At 37.4% G+C, this 19,916-nt stretch overlaps 1 protein-coding gene across 1 annotated transcript in view; it reads right to left on the reverse strand.

Annotated features, from left to right (window-relative positions):
- Window positions 1-19,916, reverse strand: part of PRKG2 (protein kinase cGMP-dependent 2) — a 96,101-nt gene that overhangs the window by 38,285 nt on the left and 37,900 nt on the right. Inside the window, exons 6-10 of the mRNA XM_030878098.2 lie at window positions 17,292-17,355; window positions 9,850-9,927; window positions 8,142-8,236; window positions 5,093-5,161; window positions 729-827 (exon numbers count right to left, since the gene is read on the reverse strand). Coding sequence (XP_030733958.1) covers window positions 729-827; window positions 5,093-5,161; window positions 8,142-8,236; window positions 9,850-9,927; window positions 17,292-17,355 — 405 coding nt within the window. The remainder of the gene's footprint in view (window positions 1-728; window positions 828-5,092; window positions 5,162-8,141; window positions 8,237-9,849; window positions 9,928-17,291; window positions 17,356-19,916) is intronic.

Here is a 19,916-nt window from a genome sequence, read left to right on the forward strand (position 1 = left end):
TATACTCCCTGCAAGAAAAAAAAGCAAAAACAAACTTATGCAGTCCTGACTGAATGCTCTAATTTAACTCAAAGGTCAGTCTTCTAGAACTCTTGACTCTTCAATTGTAATGGTACTATCTGGTGAATATATGCTTAAGTATTCATTCTACAAAATGTTTTAGCAAAGGATTTTCAAATAATTTTAATTTTACAAAGTATTGTTTCTATTAAACAAAAAACCATTTTCATCAGTATTACTACATTTAGAACCCAACACACAACGCCATGGGCAACAGCTCCCTTATATTTTGAAATAACCCAGACTCTAGCCCTAGCTCTTTACCTGGAATCAGAATGAATGGGCTACGCTATGCCTTGGTATTCCTGTTTGATTTCCATGGGCAAGAGAGCCTTCCTTTCTGAATTAATGTCCTTTTGAACTAAGTCACCAGTCAATGTAAAGAATCCCTTTCCCAAGGTTTTCTATCAGGAAATTTCTTCCTAACATTACTACCCATCACTGAAAATAAGAAACTATTTATTGACTAAAATAATAGCCATACTATTATTATCCTGGTAGAGGATACCAGGCAAATGGTATCCTCTTTGTGGAAGAACAATTTAAAAGAACTCCCCCAAATTTTCTAATGGCAACACACTAAAAGTTACGCCACAGCAAACCACACCCTTCAGTCCCCTTCTTTATCAACTGCCACATCCGGCTTAGGAAAATATTCCTCCACTTACTTCGCATGTCTTTTTTCATCATCACGATTCAGGTTTGCCACATACCCTTCAAGGTATTTTTGGAGTTCTTCAAAAGTCCCGACTGTTTGGTTGAATGTTCTAAATGAATAAAATAAGATAAAATAAAAAGCTCAGCGCTGAGAGTTACCATTGCAACTTGTCATTCTTCTTAAGCTCATAAAAGACTATTTGTATGGTTATTCACAGCTTTGCAAATTGTTTTTCAATAATTTATGTTACATTAAAATTGCTGTCACATGTAGAATAGTTATTGGAAGCTATATAATTGATCTTTTGAGTTTCTGAAAGCAAAGAGGCTATCAATGAGAAGAGACACCATTTCTGTAATCTTCCCCCTTGTGGTTCAGGTTTACCAATATTGTTCTTTTTTTTTTTTTTTTTAAAGAAGACAGTGAAAAGGAAATAGGCTACATGATCTGTTTACTGAATCAACAGGTTACATGGGTTCCAGATTTTTCTAACTTTGCTTAACCAAATTAATTAAGCTATTTATTTTTAAAGTCAAGGATACAATTTATCTCTTCTTTGTCCATAGATAATATTACTCATTTCACATTCCTTCATAATTAAATCCAAATCGTTTACCTTAACTTAGTAGTTCCCTGTCTGAGGCTCAGCCAGCATCTTCCCGTTACCTCCCTCACCCTCACGGATCACAGGTTACGTGTCCCATCTAATCTGCCTGTCCCTGGTCCCTTATCTCTTGGAATTCTTACATAGGGCACTGCCCATGAGAAAAAAAGAATCCCCTTCCTCACCAAACAAACCTATTTTCTGGATTATCCTTCCAATGCTTCCCGCACCCCACACTTGACAATCTACCTGGATTCGTGATTTTCAGGGTAGTTCTCTTCCCTACTACAAAACAGTATCCTTCTAGAAACCATGCTTTAATCACCTCAGTAAATCTTAAGCTCCTGGACATAAAGAAATGAAAGGAATGAAAATTTACCTCAAAACACCTAAAACTGAAACCAATAAGCCAGAATTCCCCTCATTAGTGTACTGTTGCCACTTACTGCCTGCCTAGCCCTCAAGACCTCTACCCACATTTAACTGACCACCAACCTACACTTACATTATTAAGTATACCTTATGCACTGTGCCGGGTATTTTCCATTTCCCCCTTCAGATCTACTAGGCACTCTTTTCTGCCCTGCTCTGTGGACCGTCCTTTGCTGACTGTACAGTAGTGAGAAACAAAAGAGTATTGCCATGCAATTTCAAATTCCCAATGGTTGAAATTTTCAAGTAAAAGGAAATACTTCTTGTACTTTGCTTTTTTTTTTTTTTGGTCTCTTTTAATTTTTTGTTTTTATTTATTTATTTTTTAACATCTTTATTGGAGTATAATTGCTTTACAATGTTGTGTTAGTTTCTGCTGTATAACAAAGTGAATCAGCTATAGGTATACATATATCCCCATATCCCCTCCCTCTTGCGTCTCCCTCCCACCCTCCCTATCCCACTGATTTTATTTATTCTACATGTCACCATTATCTTGCTTGCTATGAAACTAATTGAAGTATTGTTGTAAAGAAATTTGATTTTTTAAATGTGACACTGGTGTCACAGGTCTATAGAAATTCTCCACAAACTAAAGTATAAACGGCTACAACATTCTAGCTGTAACATTCAAGTATGCATTTTTAAAATGATGAATTAGGAAAGAAGAAATAAAGAGCCATAGGCTTTCAGTCACTATATTTCATTGCAAGGATGGTGTCCTTTATTAAGCCAGCATCTGGATCGCTTCCTGTTATGCCAAGGACTATGTCAAATGCTGGCACAGCAACAGCAGCGAACAAAGTAAATGTTTCTGTCCTCATGAAGAAACAGAAGAGTGGGAAGACAGATGTTAAATAAAGCAATCAAATAAAGTGTGAACAATGATGTAAGGGTACTATGGGAGAATTATTACGGGATCTTAATCTAGCTTTATAAGTGATAGCTACAATGATCATATAATTTATCATTCAAACTGAATGTTTTCCAGAGTGAAGGGGAGTGCCAATCATAAACATGTTGGAATAACCAGAACTGTCCCAGGAAATCCAGGATGTAGGTCAACCCAGTCATACCTGATATTCAGTTTCTCTTATGCACAGAATAAATTCATGTAACTTTTAATGTCTCATTGTGTCTAACAGGACAGTACTCTTTATGTTATAAGAATCTCAACTATGCACATGTAAATTAAGCGTTTTAAAATTATAAACTTCCAAATAATTTATAAACTCTACAAAAACCATTGCATCCTTTACATGGATTATGAATCCATGAGATATTGTATAGATATTTGGTTATGTGATTATAATAAAGAAAAGGGGGAGGAGTTCTTCCTTTCTATCCTGTTTTTAGTCCTTGCATTTTGGAGCAATTTATAAGATTTTACCACACCGCTAATGCTATTTAGTGCATGCATATATTTTTAAGGAACTCATATACAAAACAACGCATTGTCAGGGCAATACCATATCAATATATTTTCCATTTGAGAGCTGCCACCAAAGATTACCTTCATCTGAACATGATTTGCACTTCCTAGCCCTATGCCTTTGTTTTTAAGGTTGATTTCACCTGGAGAGATTTCCACATTTCCTCTTTGCCTAGAAAACTCCTGTGAATTTTAAGCCCCATTTCCACACTTAAAAAATAAAGTAAAACTGTTCCCACTTCACAGTATTGTGATTGCTTCCCTTCTGAACACATGCTATGGAAGCCAAATGGCATGGTGGAAAGACTGCTGAAAGGCACTGGAAGACCTGGGCAGAAGCCCCTGTTCCATCACAGATGACACAGTTGGGGCAATTCTTTTTTTTTTTTTTTTTTTGCGGTACGCGGGCCTCTCACTGTCATGGCCTCTCGGCTCCGGACGCACAGGCTCAGCGGCCATGGCTCACGGGCCCAGCCGCTCCGCGGCATGTGGGATCTTCCTGGACCGGGGCACGAACCCGTGTCCCCTGCATCGGCAGGCGGACTCTCAACCACTGCACCACCAGGGAAGCCCGGGGGCAATTCTTTAACTGACCTGGACTTACTTTTTTTTATCTGTAAGGGAAAGATTAAAGTAACTCAAAGTGATACTAAGAATTATTGTCCTATGTGTGGTGATGGATGCTAACTAGACTTATTGTAGTGACCATTTTGCAATGTATCCGTATATTGGATCATTATGTTGTACACCTGACACTAATATAATGTTATGTGTCAATTATACCTCAATTAAAAAATAATAAAGAAAGAAAGAATTGGTAACTTTTTAGGCATGTTATGTTATTGTGGTCATGTATTATAAATAATACTTAGCTTTTAGAGATGCTAGTAAAATTCATAGATGAAATAATTTTATGTTTGGAATTTGCTTATAAATAGTGTGTAGAAGGCAGGGAGAGGATGGCAAAGTGGTATAGAAGAGGCTTTAATTGATAATTCTTGAGCTTGCATGATGGGGTCCATAATATCATCCTATTTTTTAATATGTTTGAAATTTTCCATAATAAAAAGATTTTGTAAAATATTCCAAAGTTCTTTCCAGCTCTAAATCTCTATGATTCTATGTTCAATAAATGTTGTATTCAATTAGCAATCATCTACATACTCTTGTGATACCTATTGTCATTTTACTATTTTTTGTTAATATTTCATATGAGTATGCCCTATTTCTTTTGACTATACATGGCTTTTGTCAGACAATGGCCTAGTTTTGGTATATTTGAATTTCCTTTTTTATATCTAGATAGTCAATAAATATTCAACTGATTAATGAGAGATCCAAGGGGTCAGATTCAAATTTGATTTGAAGTGAGTTAAGGACACAAAATAAAATATTCTGAGAAATAACCTCAGACATTTAGAGATTAATATTGACACACATCTTCTGCAAATTACTACAAGCATTAAACTAAAACTTCTCTGGGAATACATCTAGCTAATGAACATTTTATATTTTGAGAGAGAGAGGTTTTTGACAGCTTAGAGCATTTTAGCAATAAATTATGAAATTGTTCACTACATTGTATGGGGAAAAATCCATGAGAGTACTAATAAGCTTATTTCTCTGTAAGATGCAGAATTTAAACCAGTCTATTGCTGATATTTATGTACAAACTCTGCACACAAAATATTTAGCCTGCCAGCATCTGCCACTGCCGCAGACAGATTCAGATCAGAAGGCCCAGTTCCTTCCCATGAATTTTAATCGAATGTACTCGCAGCTGAGGATTGGCCAGCGTTTCCAAGTGCTGATGAAAGGGAAGACAGATGGGCCCTTGTAGTAACAGAAGGCCAAGTCTTCAAAGGTGGCAGTAGCCTGCATTCTCCGACAACATCAGTATACTCACTCACGATCTATAACCAGGCATGCAACATCATTTTCTTCAGCAATAATGTTAGCTGATCTGACATCTTCACTGCAGATAAAAACAGGAAAGTCAATTTTCTAGTGAGAAATTAAACATCCATTTTTATTAGGGAAATCTGCTACTGGTATGAAACACCGTCACTTAAACCTTCCAAAGATTATGCTTTTTTTTAAAAAATCATAATTTATACTCTACCCCTTCCCAAAAAAAGGATTTGAAATGTGTCCTAATAAAGGGCATGCACACAAGGAATACAGAGGAGAAGAAGCTAAATGCACTAAGAATGTAAAGGAATCAGTGAGTGCAACTGTGCGTGGAATTTCATTCTGCGCTCTGTGTCAGCCCAAATAAGATAGCCCCACTCTGATCAAACAGGAATTGCTAATTAATAAGCAGCCAAAATTGAAATGAACCGATCAAAGAAATTTATAAGAAAAACATTGAAGTATTAACTTCTAACAAACCAGTTAGGAATAAAACCTGAAGAAAGTGTTTTTAGTGTCATATCACCCAGTGAATTAAAGAAATACTAAAATCTTTCATTTCATAGTCTAAGATGTACATTTTCCATTAAAATCTCTGAAATCAGAGCATGCCTTACAATCGACGATGAGTCATAGTGTAATTAATAGCACTGTCTTTCTTTCTCAGGGGTACATAATATAATAGTGCATCTCACAATAATCCCCTTAGATACAATGAATTATAGCATATGATCTAATGATGGCAAATTTAATTACCTAATGAATACCAATGGGTCAAGCACCAGGTAAAGTATTTCTTTAGAGACCTTTGTTTATGTTAGTTGTCTCCCTCTATTAGTTACAAACTAAAGACCCTGAAAAGAAGGTACATCCATATGGTACTCAGTGCTCTGAGATTTATTTAAGGTAACTTGGAGCAGCAATCATATTAAGACTGCTCTAAGCAACTTCATCAAAAACAGCATCACAAAAAGTATAGTTCTTTCATCTTCCTTTAGCGATGGGACAGGAAAACGCTGGCAGCCCATCTCTCATTCCAGAGAGGTCCCCCATCCACATAGCTGGCATCCAGAAACCTTCTGACATAACTCACAGTCCCTCCCAAGTTTACAGGATCCTTGCTAGAAGACACTGGTGAAACCTTTCAGCTTGATATGCTTTTGAGTTGGGAGCTGGGTAGTTTACACTCAACTTGCATGTGTGTAGATATCTATATGATATGATCTTGGATATGGGTAAACTATTTGCTTTGTTAGTTCAAAAAAAAAGAGGTATGGCATCCTTTCACTTGACAGTGTCATGATTTTGACTAGGAATATTCTCTGCAAACAGTGCACAAGTATTAGATGTTTACAAATACACATCTGTTTCTTTCATAATAACTGTGTAAGTGCCACGGATTTATTTTTGCACATAAAATGCTGAAAGAACTCCTGGGACTATTTAATGGAAATACATGGAAAATACACAGAATATAAGGAACATTGAGCCACAGTCAGTGACCCTAAAAAGTGATAGCATAAAAATGTACAAAAATGTAAAAATATTTGTATCCAACTCTCCTCCTCATTGATTTTAGCTTTACATTTTAAATGCTTTGGGGAGTTGTGTCTTTATTAAATATAAATCCCCATGTTTCTCATGGGAAAACACTGTAATTGGCTGGTTGCAACATAGAGCACAAATTATTTCAGATCCAGCATAACCAGACAGCATATTTCCTTTCCAGAGCTATCTTGAGTCTATAGTGCATTTATAAATAATTTCTCTGCACTTTCAAACTTTAATAGTTTTGCTTGAAGGTATGAGAAAAATAATGTGTTAATGTTAAGAACAAATACATTGAAGTCTTGAATAATGGTATTACATGATTACATTACATGAACAAATTCATATTGTCACAAATAAGCAAACAAAAGAGGACAATTTCCCTGTTATTGAAACAAGTTCATTACCATCTAGAAAATGGGAAATAAAAATTCAACTTGCCTTTAAATTCAATTTTTAAATTGTTTACAAAACAGCCATAACTTACTAGGATTAAGTAGTTTAATTTTCTTTAAAAAATAAGAGCTTTATGATTTTTAAAGAATCAAATTTGTCTTCAGGTAATATATGAACACTTTTTCTTTGCTCTGTACTTAATGTAATCCTGACATGTAAATCAGCAGAACTAGGGCTTCACAGACAAAAATTAAAAAGGAAGAAAAATGAGCAGACACACTACTCATTTTTATAAGCATAAATATGAAATAAAAAGCATTTAGTAATAACATAAATTTTAAATTCTTTCTTAATTAATTTCAAGTATTCATTTAAAAACATATGTAACTCCAAAAAAGAGTGTGTTGCTCAAAATTCTAACTTGAATTTTTATAAAGTTATTTATATTTAAGAAAAGTTTTTTTTAGACTTGAAGTTGTTTTCTGAGTTCCAGGAAGCACATAGTGTCTCCTGAGCAATTTGATTAATCTTTACAAATGTTTCTTCCATAACTTAGATCAACAGTAAATAAACTCATATCTCAAAAGGCCTAAGGTTCAGGTAGAAATGTCAAATACACTATTTTGAGTTGTTTCTAAAGCTTGCAAAATGAGCCAATAAAAATTCTTAAGAAAATATTACCTTTGACATAATGATTTAAAAACACAAAAAATACGTAAAGTCATTATTTGATCATTTCTTAAAGGGTAAAACAGGACAATATTTCAAACCTTGAAAATATAAAAACTCATTCTTATGGGAAAATTTAAAATTTCATGCCTTTAATTTCTTTCTCTTTTAAACTAAAAATTCTAAGAGAAGACCAATTTTATTTTCACTAGTAGACTTAAGACTTTCTAAATTATTTCCCACGCAGAATTAATATACTTATTTCCTGCTTAACAATGAAAATTTTAGAATTCAGTTTAAAAATTTGTTTATTTCCTGGATAATGGCTGCCATTAATTTGGTAGCTCAGTTTGACAACTCTCAGTGGGTAGGTGCACATGCAAAACAACCAAAGAATTATTTAAGTATGGAATATAAATTCATAGATTCACCTGATAAGAGCTTTTTCTCCAAAATATTCTCCTTTCTGCAGAGTTTTTATCAGTTGTGGTTGATCATGGCCCTCAGTACTCTGGGTGACTTTTACCTAAATGATGTCAAATAATTTAAGAAGAGAGAGAGAGAGAAGAAAATAAGGAAAATCTGAACACATATCCATTCATCCAGACCCTCCTGTTCTGTATAAACTTGACTCAATAAGGAAAAATCAAAGCCTTTGCTTTAATTTTGCAGTAGTTATGACAATCTAACTATAGTCACCTCATTTGGATGGACTAGAAAATCCTGTGATTGAACACAATCCACCTTTTATAAGAGGAAGCTTCTCCATCCAAACCTCACGACTCAAAGTTATAATTTTTTACATGAATCCAGTTATTCCTTTTTAAGGATGCTCAAAGCAAATAATAATGGTCCTGTGGGAACTTTATTTTTTCAAAAAGCCAAATGGAGTTGACAAATCAATCACGAATAAGACTGAGTATCAAGAATTCTAAATCTCATGTCCATGACTGACTTGTTGATTCCTGTGTACCCTCTAAAACTGAATGCAAAATGTGGATATAGAGAAGGGTCCACAACTTTCATGACAGTCCCAATGCAATCCACAGCCCAGGAAGGTTCAAGAACCCCCATAGCAGAGCCAAACAAAAACTTCAATATTCCCTTTTGTGGCTAGAATTATTCCAGTTCAACATGGTAAGAAGGACTGCATCATTCTGATTAGAAATTCTGGTTAGCACTTACGGAAATCACAATAAATTTAAAAATTTTTAAATGATAAATGCAATTTGTTTATTAACCAGGATTCTTTCAAAGTATGAGGTCCAGGTTGAGGAGAAATGATAAAAAGTGGTTCTGAGTGTTGAAGAGTTTCTGAAACTATTATGTTAAAAAAATTTTTTCCGTCACTGGGGGTCCAGTTCAAAGTTCAACCACAAAAGTAGTTTACAAAGGGCAGTGTCTGATTCTCTGATGATAAACTCTTCCATGGAAGAAAGAGCATATGTGAAAATCTGACAGTTTATAGACACAGGTGCTCAAGATTTTATCCTTTCCATCAACATTCCACAAATGCTTTTTGTCTCTGAGGAACATTGTAAAGAGTCAAGCTGGGAATAACCGACAACATGTTATCCACTCAACATCTAGTTAAAAAAAAGATTTGTTGTCTATATTAGCGTAAAATTTTCATCAGCATCTAAATCAACTTGAGCAACTGTGTACGAATTGAAGTTCTGAGCCATATTGTTCTACAGCTTGATGCCTGATCATTCTGTCCTCAATTGTCTAGTTCATTCTCTTCCACCTGTTGTTTGTCTTATCAGTGGGTTGGGGAAATGTTCCAGCCCTTGATCTTAGACCCCTGGGCTGAGAATCACATACTCATTGGATTATTAGAAATAATCCAGTCATTTTATACACAATGAAACAACATCCAAAGAAAGCCAAGTGACCTGACTAAGGTCACTAAGAAATTACTAAATCAGCTGGAACCCAAGACAAGTCTCCTGTGGGCCCAAAGCCAGTGCTCAGACTGCCCCCCGCCACTTCCCCAGGACTCTTCTGAGCAGAAGGTCCTTTAACTGCTCACTGCAGACAGAGGACTTGGGCTGCAATGCAGAACACTGCTGCGTTTATGGCCAACAGATTTGATATGATTCTTTGATTTACTTTAAGTAAGCTTTAACTAATAGTTACCTTTCCTTTTGCTAAAATGAAAAAGGTACTTCCTTCCTCGCCCTCTCTAATAATGTAATCTCCTTTGTCATAGTATTCCTATGGGGACAAGAGAAAAAGAAAAAGTTAGATGCAGCGGAGACGTTCAGATGACACAAATGAAATAGAACTCCTGGTGTCTTAGAAATGAGCATTCCACACCTGTTTCTGTTATTTTTTTGCTTATTGTAATTGTAATCTTCTTAAATATTGTAGTCTTAAACCATAAAAAAGTAAGGAGACTTTTGCTTGTTTATCTGCATTTATGTTTATCTTTCATGGAAAAAAAAATTCACCTGGAATACTGAATTTCAAGCATGGACACTGAAGACACAAAGAAACGAGAGCAAGGCAATTATCACCGATCCGCAGGTGGGCTTCACCCAAATAATCTAAATACAAACGGTTCAGTGATCTGCAACAGTCTGAAACTGGCGCTAGAGTTTAGAAAGAGGACAAATATTATCTAATAAATTGAAAATATTATCCTCAATGGATAGGAGGAATATCAGCCTCAATTCCTAATTTCTTTCAGAGCAAAGGTTGGGAAAATTCTACATACACAGTAAGGAGCTCTTTCATATGGATTCTTTCCAAAGATTTATCATCATGAAAGGTTGACATTAGAATTTTTACATGTAAATTCTGTTTTTCAACAAAGTTTAACCTCATGAAATCCTAAACTGTCACTTATTTCTTTGTTTCCCTCATATAGGTGAGTGTAATCAGAGAATTCTTGTCAGGGAAAAGTAATTCTTCCACCTGCCAGACCAAAAAAGTAATTCAGTGTCTTAGAAAATAAAAGATGGATTAAACTTTCCATCCCTACTTTGCTTTAATTTGATATTGGCACAAAGTCATAGAACTAAAATGGATCTCTTAATTATTTACACAAACAAAAATGGGCTTGTTTAATTTTCGTAAAACGCATAAAGAACAACACAATAGCTCTCTCTTATTTTTATTTTAGACTTGAAAATAAAATCCAAACAAACTACTTTTGTGTCTGCTATAGTTCAGTATCATTTTTGGTCATTTACTCTTAAAACATATTTACATTTATGGAATAAACATTACTCCTAATACTAATAAACTTACCTTTTATTTACATAGCACTATGTACATTTTACAAGGCATTCAAAATCTCATGGAAGGAAGCAGAATATCTCAGGGGAAAAGGCACTTTGAAGCCACAGAAATCTAGATTCAAATCTCAGTTCTGCTTTGAATTTCACTTTCATCAATCCAGAAAATTCAAATAAGAATATTTATACTCAAAGATTGAGAGAAGATAAGCACATTTGTTTTCTATTGCTGCTGTAACAAATAACCACACACACTTAGTGGCTTGAAACTACCCCCATTTATTATCTGAGTTTCTGTGGGACAGAGAGTCCAGGCACGGTGTGGTTCACCTGAATTTCTCTGTTCAGGGTCTCTCGAGGCTGAAGTCAAGGTGTCAGTAGGGCTGTGTTCCTTTCTGGAGGCTCCGGGGAAAAAATTGCTTTCAAGTGTAATCAGGTTGTTGGCAGAATTCAGTTCCTTGCGGTTGTAGGATAAGGTCCCATTTCCCTGATGGCTGTGAGCTGGGGGCTGCCCCCTTAGCTCCCAGAGACTTCTCTCCTGTCCTTGCACAGAGCCCCTGATATTTCAGAACCAGTAAGGGCACATGAAATTCTTCATACACTTGGAATCTCTCTGACTTCCACTTCTGCTGCATCTCTCTGATTCCAGCCAGAGAAAATTCTCTGCTTTTAAGGGCCCATGTAATAATACTTGACCCACCTAGATAGTCCAAGATAATCTCCCTTATTTTAAGGTCCCAAACCTTAATTACATCTGCAAAGTTCCTTTTGCCATGTAACATAACGCGTTTATGCATTCCAGGGTTTAGGATGTGGATACTTTGGAGGGGGTCCATTTTTGCCTACCACCATAAGTCAATTAAAGACAATTAATTTTTGATGCATTAAAAGCACCTGAAATGTAGTAAATACTCAATTAATGATTGCCATGTTAAGGGGGAGGCTGAGAACGGTTTGCTTAGATGTTACTTAAATATTCTGGACCTCAGTTTCCTATTCTGTAAAATTAAGATGGTATGACCTACCACACCTAAGGATGTGTGAGGATTAAGTGAGATAGTCACCTGGTGACTGTTAATTCCTGCGAAAGAGTCTGTGAGCTGGTCATCAATGTCTTCCACAGGTAAACTGCATTCCCCAGCTGCCCTGCTGTTAGCTGTGGCCATGTGGTTAACTTCCAGCTAAAAGGGTCTGAGTAGAAGCAACGTATGCCACTTCCATGCCAGGCCCATGAACCATTCCAGACACATGCCTTCATACTTGTGCCCCATTTGTAACGGCATGTCCCAGAGAAATCCTGGGAGAGGGACCATGTGGAAGATGGCAGAGTAGCCATCAGCTTGGGTTCCTGAAGGATTCTGCATAGCCACCTAGGACCATCCTCCCTGGACTGTTATGTGAGCAAGAAACATGCTTCTGTTCTACCCGGAAAATAATATTTTGAGTTTTTACATCACAAACTGCTTACTCCAACTCTCTATTTTTTCTCATTATAGCTCTATCACAAACCTTCACTCGATTCAAGTGTGATTTTACCATTCAGATGACTGTGACCTGCAAAGGTTAAGTGAGTGACCATGACACTGCAGTGCAGGAGTCTTCATGATATAGTTAATGCTCAATTCTCTTTACTAGAACTGCTAGTGTCACGGTGGGCTTTCCTGTTTCAGGCGGTCTCAGGCTCTCCTGTTCCTATCTCAATCTCAGTCCCCGTTACCCAGACAGAGCAGAAGGAATCTGGAGAATTTTTGAACTGCTTATAGGCTGTTCTTCAGTTATTATACAGCCTCTGGTCTGTGCAGATGTGCAGCTTTAATTTCTGTCAGTCGGATAAGCCAAAAGGCAGAAGCTGGAAATGGAACACTGAGAAAGCGCTTTGTTGTTTCTTAAGGGGCAAGCTTCCTGGTGGTATTTTTCCCAGGGATGAGTCTTTGTCACCCAAAACCATGGGAGGAAGATAAATAATACCTCGCAGTGTGTTGACAGTAACTTCATAGATGAGAAAAGGCTGTGGATGTAGATCAGACCATAAATATATAGTGGTAAGTACTGGCTACGATGCCACACTAGCCAGTGTTTGTCAACTGGGGAGTGCAGCCAGTCTAGCCAGGGTGGTCACCAACACCAAAAAGAGAACTTCAAACAGTGTGGTTTATTGTCCTGTGGTTACATTGCAAAGGGGTCCCTTAGAGGACCAAGAAGCCATAGACCCTACCCTGTAAAGCGATGGTTTTCAAGCAGTTTTTACCCTGACCTACAGTAAGAAACATATTTTATATATACACTCACATACACACATGTGAGCATGCACACACACATTTGTATAAATCTGAAACATATCTGAACAATACTTGTGCTTACTACCCTGATATTTTTTTAAAGTGTTCATCTAAATTGATTTTATGACCTACTAATGAGTTGTGTCCCACAGTCTGAAAAAGATGATTTAAAAGAAGATATCTAGAAACACTGAGAGTAGGTACTTAGTATATGGCCAAAAGGAAACTTAGGAAATCAATTCCAGGGCAGACTGAGAGATAGAGGTTAAAAGTAAACCATACACTGGAAAAAAAAGAAGAAGAAGAAAACCATACATCAGAAACTGCTAAAGATGGAAAGAGTTTCTCATGTAAAGAAAATGCTCATTCTGTGATAGCTAGCAAAATGATAGATAGAGCCTGAGTGCCTGTAAATAGAATATATGCAACCAGAATTAAAATCTAAGGTGATGGAGGACAAAGACAAAGAAGCAAGCCTATGATTTCCTTAGTTTCCTTAGTGTGCGGCTAGAAATCTTCATCACAAAGAAGAATTGATGATACACAGTCAGATGTATGATCACACACACACACACACACACACACACACACACACACAACCCTGCATCATGTGACCATGTCCCTAAGTTGATTGTTTAAAAAACTGTATACATTTATTGGGGTTTGCTACCAGCTATTTTTGTTTGTCCAAGTACAGTAGTTAAAACACCTTAGAAATTTTAAAGCAAACACACCTGGATTAGGTGGACCCTATCAACCATTCCAGCATAATTTTAGCATCTGATTGCTTATTTCCAAGGAACTGGAGCCTACAAAATGAAAATCAACAGAAATTCCTCCATTTGGGTGAGCCAACTGTATAGAATTTTGTAACTGAAACACTGAGACAGCCCGTACAGATGTGACCCAGCACCCCCTTATTTTATAGATGAGGTGACCCTGATGCCCACCACAATTAACTGACAGCTGCGAGGGACAGAGGCTTGACCATAAACCTTAAGCTCCAGACTTTGGACTAGCTAACTTTCTAGGACACCTAGCTGCACCCCCCCTTTATTTAACAAGTTCCTAAACTGGCAAAATCCACAATTATCTCAACTTTCTTATGGTTCTAGATGTAACCATTAAAATGGGAAAAACCCTCTGGCTTATGCAAGTGTTAGCAGGAACTATAAGAAAGGAAGACTAGACTTTCAAAAAACGATGAAAAATGGAAAACTTGTGACTAATGAGGCAGACTATGGCAAATCCTAAATATATGTATTCAATTCATAACTTTAAACTTTAAGAATCGTGTTGTTGGGCTTCCCTGGTGGCGCAGTGGTTGAGAGTCCGCCTGCCGATGCAGGGGACACGGGTTTGTGCCCCGGTCCGGGAAGATCCCGCATGCCGCGGAGCGGCTGGGCCCGTGAGCCATGGCTGCTGGGCCTGCGCGTCCGGTGCCTGTGCTCCGCAATGGGAGAGGCCACAGCAGTGAGAGGCCCGCGTACCACAAAAAAAAAAAAAAAAAAAAAAAAGAATCATGTTGTTAAAATGTGGATTTCTGGGTCCCTACCCCAGAGTTCCTGATTCAGTAAGTGTGAGGTAGTACCTGGGAATCTGCCTTTTAATAGCATCACTGGTGATCTGATTAAGGACAAGGACATTTCACATTCCCTACCCCAGTCCCACTCCCACTGGAGCTCCAGTTTCATGAAAGATGCCATGTCAGAGTGGCAGTGCAGAGGGTCACTGGGTCAAACACTAAATCTCTGTAACAAAGAGTTCCGTAACGTTTCGATCCACCACACAGTCAAATCCCGGGCCGCCCGGATCTCTCACCAAGAGTGGGAACAGAAACTCTTCCCACTCTTGTCTTCCGTACTACCCAACTGCCAGGTACAGAAGTCACATTGTCATTTTCATTATCATTAATAGTCACACTGCATTTGGAATCTGTGTCGTGCTTTAGGGTATTCATTAGTTAACTCTTAAAGCACACCAGTGAATGTGTTGCTACTTTTCCCACCCTCCTTTTCCCATTAGACCACGAGAAGAGGTTTAAAGGCAATGTCTGCCTCCAGAACTGAATACTTTGGGTGATTTATGCTAAAGAAAGAAATGCTGTTGGAACACTGCACATTCAGGCCATGTGGTCTAGGACTTCAACAAACCAAAGTCTTAACAAACACATCAGAACAACTGCTTGGTGATGGGAAATTCTGATACTCCCTCCCCGCCCCCTGCACAAAAACTTAAAACCACCCAAAATCAACTCCTAAATAGCATGCCAGATTCAGCCTGTTTTTCTCAAAGATTATGGAGCCAGTTTGTGGGACAGCTGGCCCTGGAACTCAGCAGGTGCTCTGTCATAACTCCAATGCATTAGTGATTGGCTGTGGTCAGGACCCAGTTGATGGGTCATTAGTCCAAGCTATGCTGGCAAATTATGTGCTTTTATTAGCGCTAAATAGATCCCATTACTCCCTTGTTAATCACTTTCGAATTTGTGAATTTTCACACATTACAGAGACACATTTGTTTGCCAGGTATGAATAAAGAGCCCTTTATAAACCACGCTGCTGTTTGCAAATGCTAATATATAATAAAGCCTTCTAGGGTGTTTTAAAAGATGAGACTTTCAAATTCGAATTGTGTGTTAATTAATACTAGGTTGGAGCCCCCATCTATATATTCTGTAGCTATTGCCTGTGGCTACTATAAATATGTCTAATTTACCATTTATTTTTAATGATACTAAATTTTAATATTTTCTGTCAGCATGGAATTCCCCTCTGGTGAATCTACTCTATTAGTGTTATATTAAAAACAGATTTCCTCGGTTAACAAAAAAAATAGGGCCTCTCCAGCTTTAAAAAAAAAACACTCAGAAATTAGGATGAATTATTAATTTGTAACATCTGTGATTGGGTTATGTTACACTGAGAAAATCCCAAGAGATGCAGGGCAAGCAGTCCTCTTGAAAATGACTTCATATCTGAACGCTCTGGGGACACAAGGCCAGGCACTGTGTCATCATGGCCTGTCCTTGATAAACTGCTGGATGGGTTCCATGAATTGTAAATGGAAACATTACTGGTGTCACTTACACTTAAGGATAAAATGGTTGGTGCTCCCTTCTCAACAGGTATTAGTTTACATTGTATATTGAGATTGACAGAGGCATGAATCTGTCAACAATCAGTCTTGCAGGGTATTTTTTGTCTCCCACTGAGAATAGCTTTATAAAATCTTAAAGTCTACATCTGACTCCTTTACTATTCCTTACCTCCTTTAAATTCCCGAAAAGCAATTTGGTTTCAATGAAATTGACCGACACACACCAAAAAAAAGTTAGACAGAGGTTATTTACTTTGAATATTAATCTCTGAAGAGGTTTTCATATAATGAAAATTATTAGAATCCAAGGTACATATCATAAAAGCATTATTCACAAAAAGACTTGACTAGTCTTGGACAAGAACCAACCATCGGCGTGATGCCTAATATGAATTTTTGAACACGTTCCAATACGCCATTTTTCCCTAGATGTTAAAATAGGTAAAGTGCTTCTTAAGTACAGGGTTTTTTTGTTATTTTTTTTTTCTTTAAAGTCTTCATAGCCTAGAGTTTTCAAGTATGGAATGTTTCATACCTTGATTCAGAAGCCTGTTCACGAAAGTCCCAATATACCCTTTCTCTACTCCATTACCTAATTATGCATCACTGACTCCTTCATACTACAAAAACTCTGTAAGGAATTGTGATGTTAATTGCAGAAAATCAAATGCCTCTTGAGTGAGGCAGATTAGTTTTATAAAATATACTAAAAAGATTAAAATATGTAAATCAAATGTCACTTTACACATGCAAATCCAATTTTCTTTTATATATTTCAGAAGAGTCCCTGAACCCCACCCCAGCCCCTTAATTCAGTGTGAGTTTTCACAATAGAAAAAGGCTCCTGGTCTCTGTGGACTGGTGATCACCATCTTTTCCTTTTTAATCATTTACAGTGTTAATAATGACTAGATCATATAATCTTTTAATGAAATATAGTTTTTACTTTAAAATTTCTTACCACTTCCAAGCAGTCAATGATCTTGGTTAATTTATCTTCAGGTAAATTCTTCAGCAAGGATACACTGCAAAATTAAAAAGAAACCTTTATTTAATTATCATCATGAATTAAACTATAAATATACACCTCTACATAGATTCATGCATGCATTTAAAAAATACAATGCACTTTAATTTTTCCAAAGTAAACCTCCAAATATATCACACATAAATAACTGAATTTCAGATACATTGAAATTATATAATTACATATAACAGCAGACATTTATCACAGGTAAATAAATAAAAATAGTAAGACCCCATGAAAGGAAAAAAATCAAATTTTGTTTCTTTGGAGAAAAAAAAATTACATTTGTTGTTGGCTTACGAAGTGAATCACATCCAGAAATGTGTTCCACATCTCAATATCTCTTTTATTAGCATGGATGAGGACCTCTGCTTCCAGAGGAGAATCAGATTTTCATCTAAATCCTTGAAATTAAGTAAAGACTGAATCCAGGAGGGAATGTAGGAATTAGCATGGAAATGATCTTGATTATTAGTCATATTGTACTGTCTTTTAAAATTAATGGTAGCCAGAGGCATGTAATAGGAACATTTTTACAGATAATAATAATATACAGAGAATGACAGAATACTGAAATTGTTTGAAAAAAATATAAAAAATTCCACTCAGGGGCTTCCCTGATGGCACAGTGGTTGAGAGTCCGCCTGCCGATGCAGGGGACACGGGTTCGTGCCCCGGTCCGGGAAGATCCCACATGCCGCGGAGCGGCTGGGCCCGTGGCCATGGCCACTGAGCCTGCGCGTCCGGAGCCTGTGCTCCGCAACGGGAGAGGCCACAGCAGTGAGAGGCCCGCGTACCGCAAAAAAAAAAATTCCACTCAGTATGATTAACCCATCAGTATGATTAAATTGTTCTTTTAGAGAAATTTCTACTTTACTCATTTTCACTCAGGACTGTTGATATAATTTCTATAAGATAGATACTTCTTTCTTACCATCTAAAATTTGACACTCCTAAGGAAAAAATGATGCACCTCCATAAATACATGATTGGATCTGAGTTTTGAAAAGAGAGCTCTAGACTCATTCTTGAACACAAGGACCAGGAGGCATGTAGCCAGGAGCTGGGTCTAAGAATGTCTGCATCTGAATCACTTGTAATTGCAAAACACTGGAACATGCCCAATGGGAGAGCAGATATATGAACTGTGGTCGAGTCAGATAACAGAACTCTACAACAGGAGAAATGACTGCACTAACCAAGTAGATGAACCTTAAAAAATGTATTGAGTGAAAAAACTGACTTGCAAAAATAACACCAATTTTGTAAAGTTCAAAAGTAGGCTAAACCGGGGCTTCCCTGGTGGTGCAGTGGTTGAGAGTCCGCCTGCCGATGCAGGGGACACGAGTTCGTGCCCCGGTATGGGAAGATCCCACGTGCCATGGAGCGGCTGGGCCCGTGAGCCATGGCAGCTGAGCCTGTGCGTCCGGAGCCTGTGCTCCGCAACGGGAGAGGCCACAGCAGCGAGAGGTCCGCGTACCGCAAAAAAAAAAAAAAAAAAAAAAAAAAAAGGTTAAACCAAGCTACAGGCAGAATAATAAAGAATAGCAAGGTTACGGTTACCAAACTTCAGAATACAGACTACTCCAAGGAGAGGAGGTACCCCGAGGAAGGCTAGAAAATGACATAGGGGAACAAATGAGAATGCCAACAACATTGCTAACTTTCTACTTAGGCTGGGCCCGTGGCTTGATGGGGCTCACTTTATTATTATGTCATTAAAACTTACATATGTACTATGTATCCTTTGATACATGTCAGATACTTCATAATAAAAAGATGTAAATGAAAAAGAGCTTACTGTATATTATGAAACGAAGAGAAATGTATTTCTCTAATGTGTCTCCTTATGGATGAAAAGGTAAAAGGGTTAACCAGAACTTTTTTCTATATAGTGGCATATAGAAGAAAAGGGAATACTTTTTGTTCCTTTGGTTTAATTGACTAACACATGCCTGTCATGAAAGTTCTACTTCGGGTCCAAACTGGGCGCTGTAGCGTTAGTGAAAATTCTCTCCTGTAAGCCTATCACCTTTGGGGATTGGTGAGGAAATTGATATGAGAAAAAATCTTTTGTCTGTCTCCCCTCTATGAAGGCAGAGATCAGGTTTATCTTGTTCACCACTGAATCCACAATGTTTACCCCTGGCAATAATGCATGAATGAATGCATGAATGAGATACCAAAAAGAAGAAAAGGAGGGAAGGAACCTGTACTAGTAAATTCTCTGAGCTCCCTCCACTAAGGCAGAACGCACTAGACTCCAAGGGAAAACCTAGTGGCTCAGGTTTTATCTCAGACATGATGCAACCCATGGGCACCAGTTTATTTATGTATCCTTTTTTGGCCCTTGCATAAGTGCAGTTTATTAGCTTTAAATACTGACCTGCATTGCTCAGTTGCTGGATTTTGAGATTACCTATACTCAGGTAGACCCCATAACATGATGGTTAAGGCACTGATTATCGTATAGGTAAGGCACCTTCTTGTCATTACTGCAGTTCTCTTCCAGGAGTCATTATTGTTTCCGGGAAAGTAAATCAGCAAGAGTCCATATGA

The sequence above is a fragment of the Globicephala melas genome, chromosome 5, assembly GCF_963455315.2.
Source record: "Globicephala melas chromosome 5, mGloMel1.2, whole genome shotgun sequence".
Classification (NCBI taxonomy): domain Eukaryota; kingdom Metazoa; phylum Chordata; class Mammalia; order Artiodactyla; family Delphinidae; genus Globicephala; species Globicephala melas.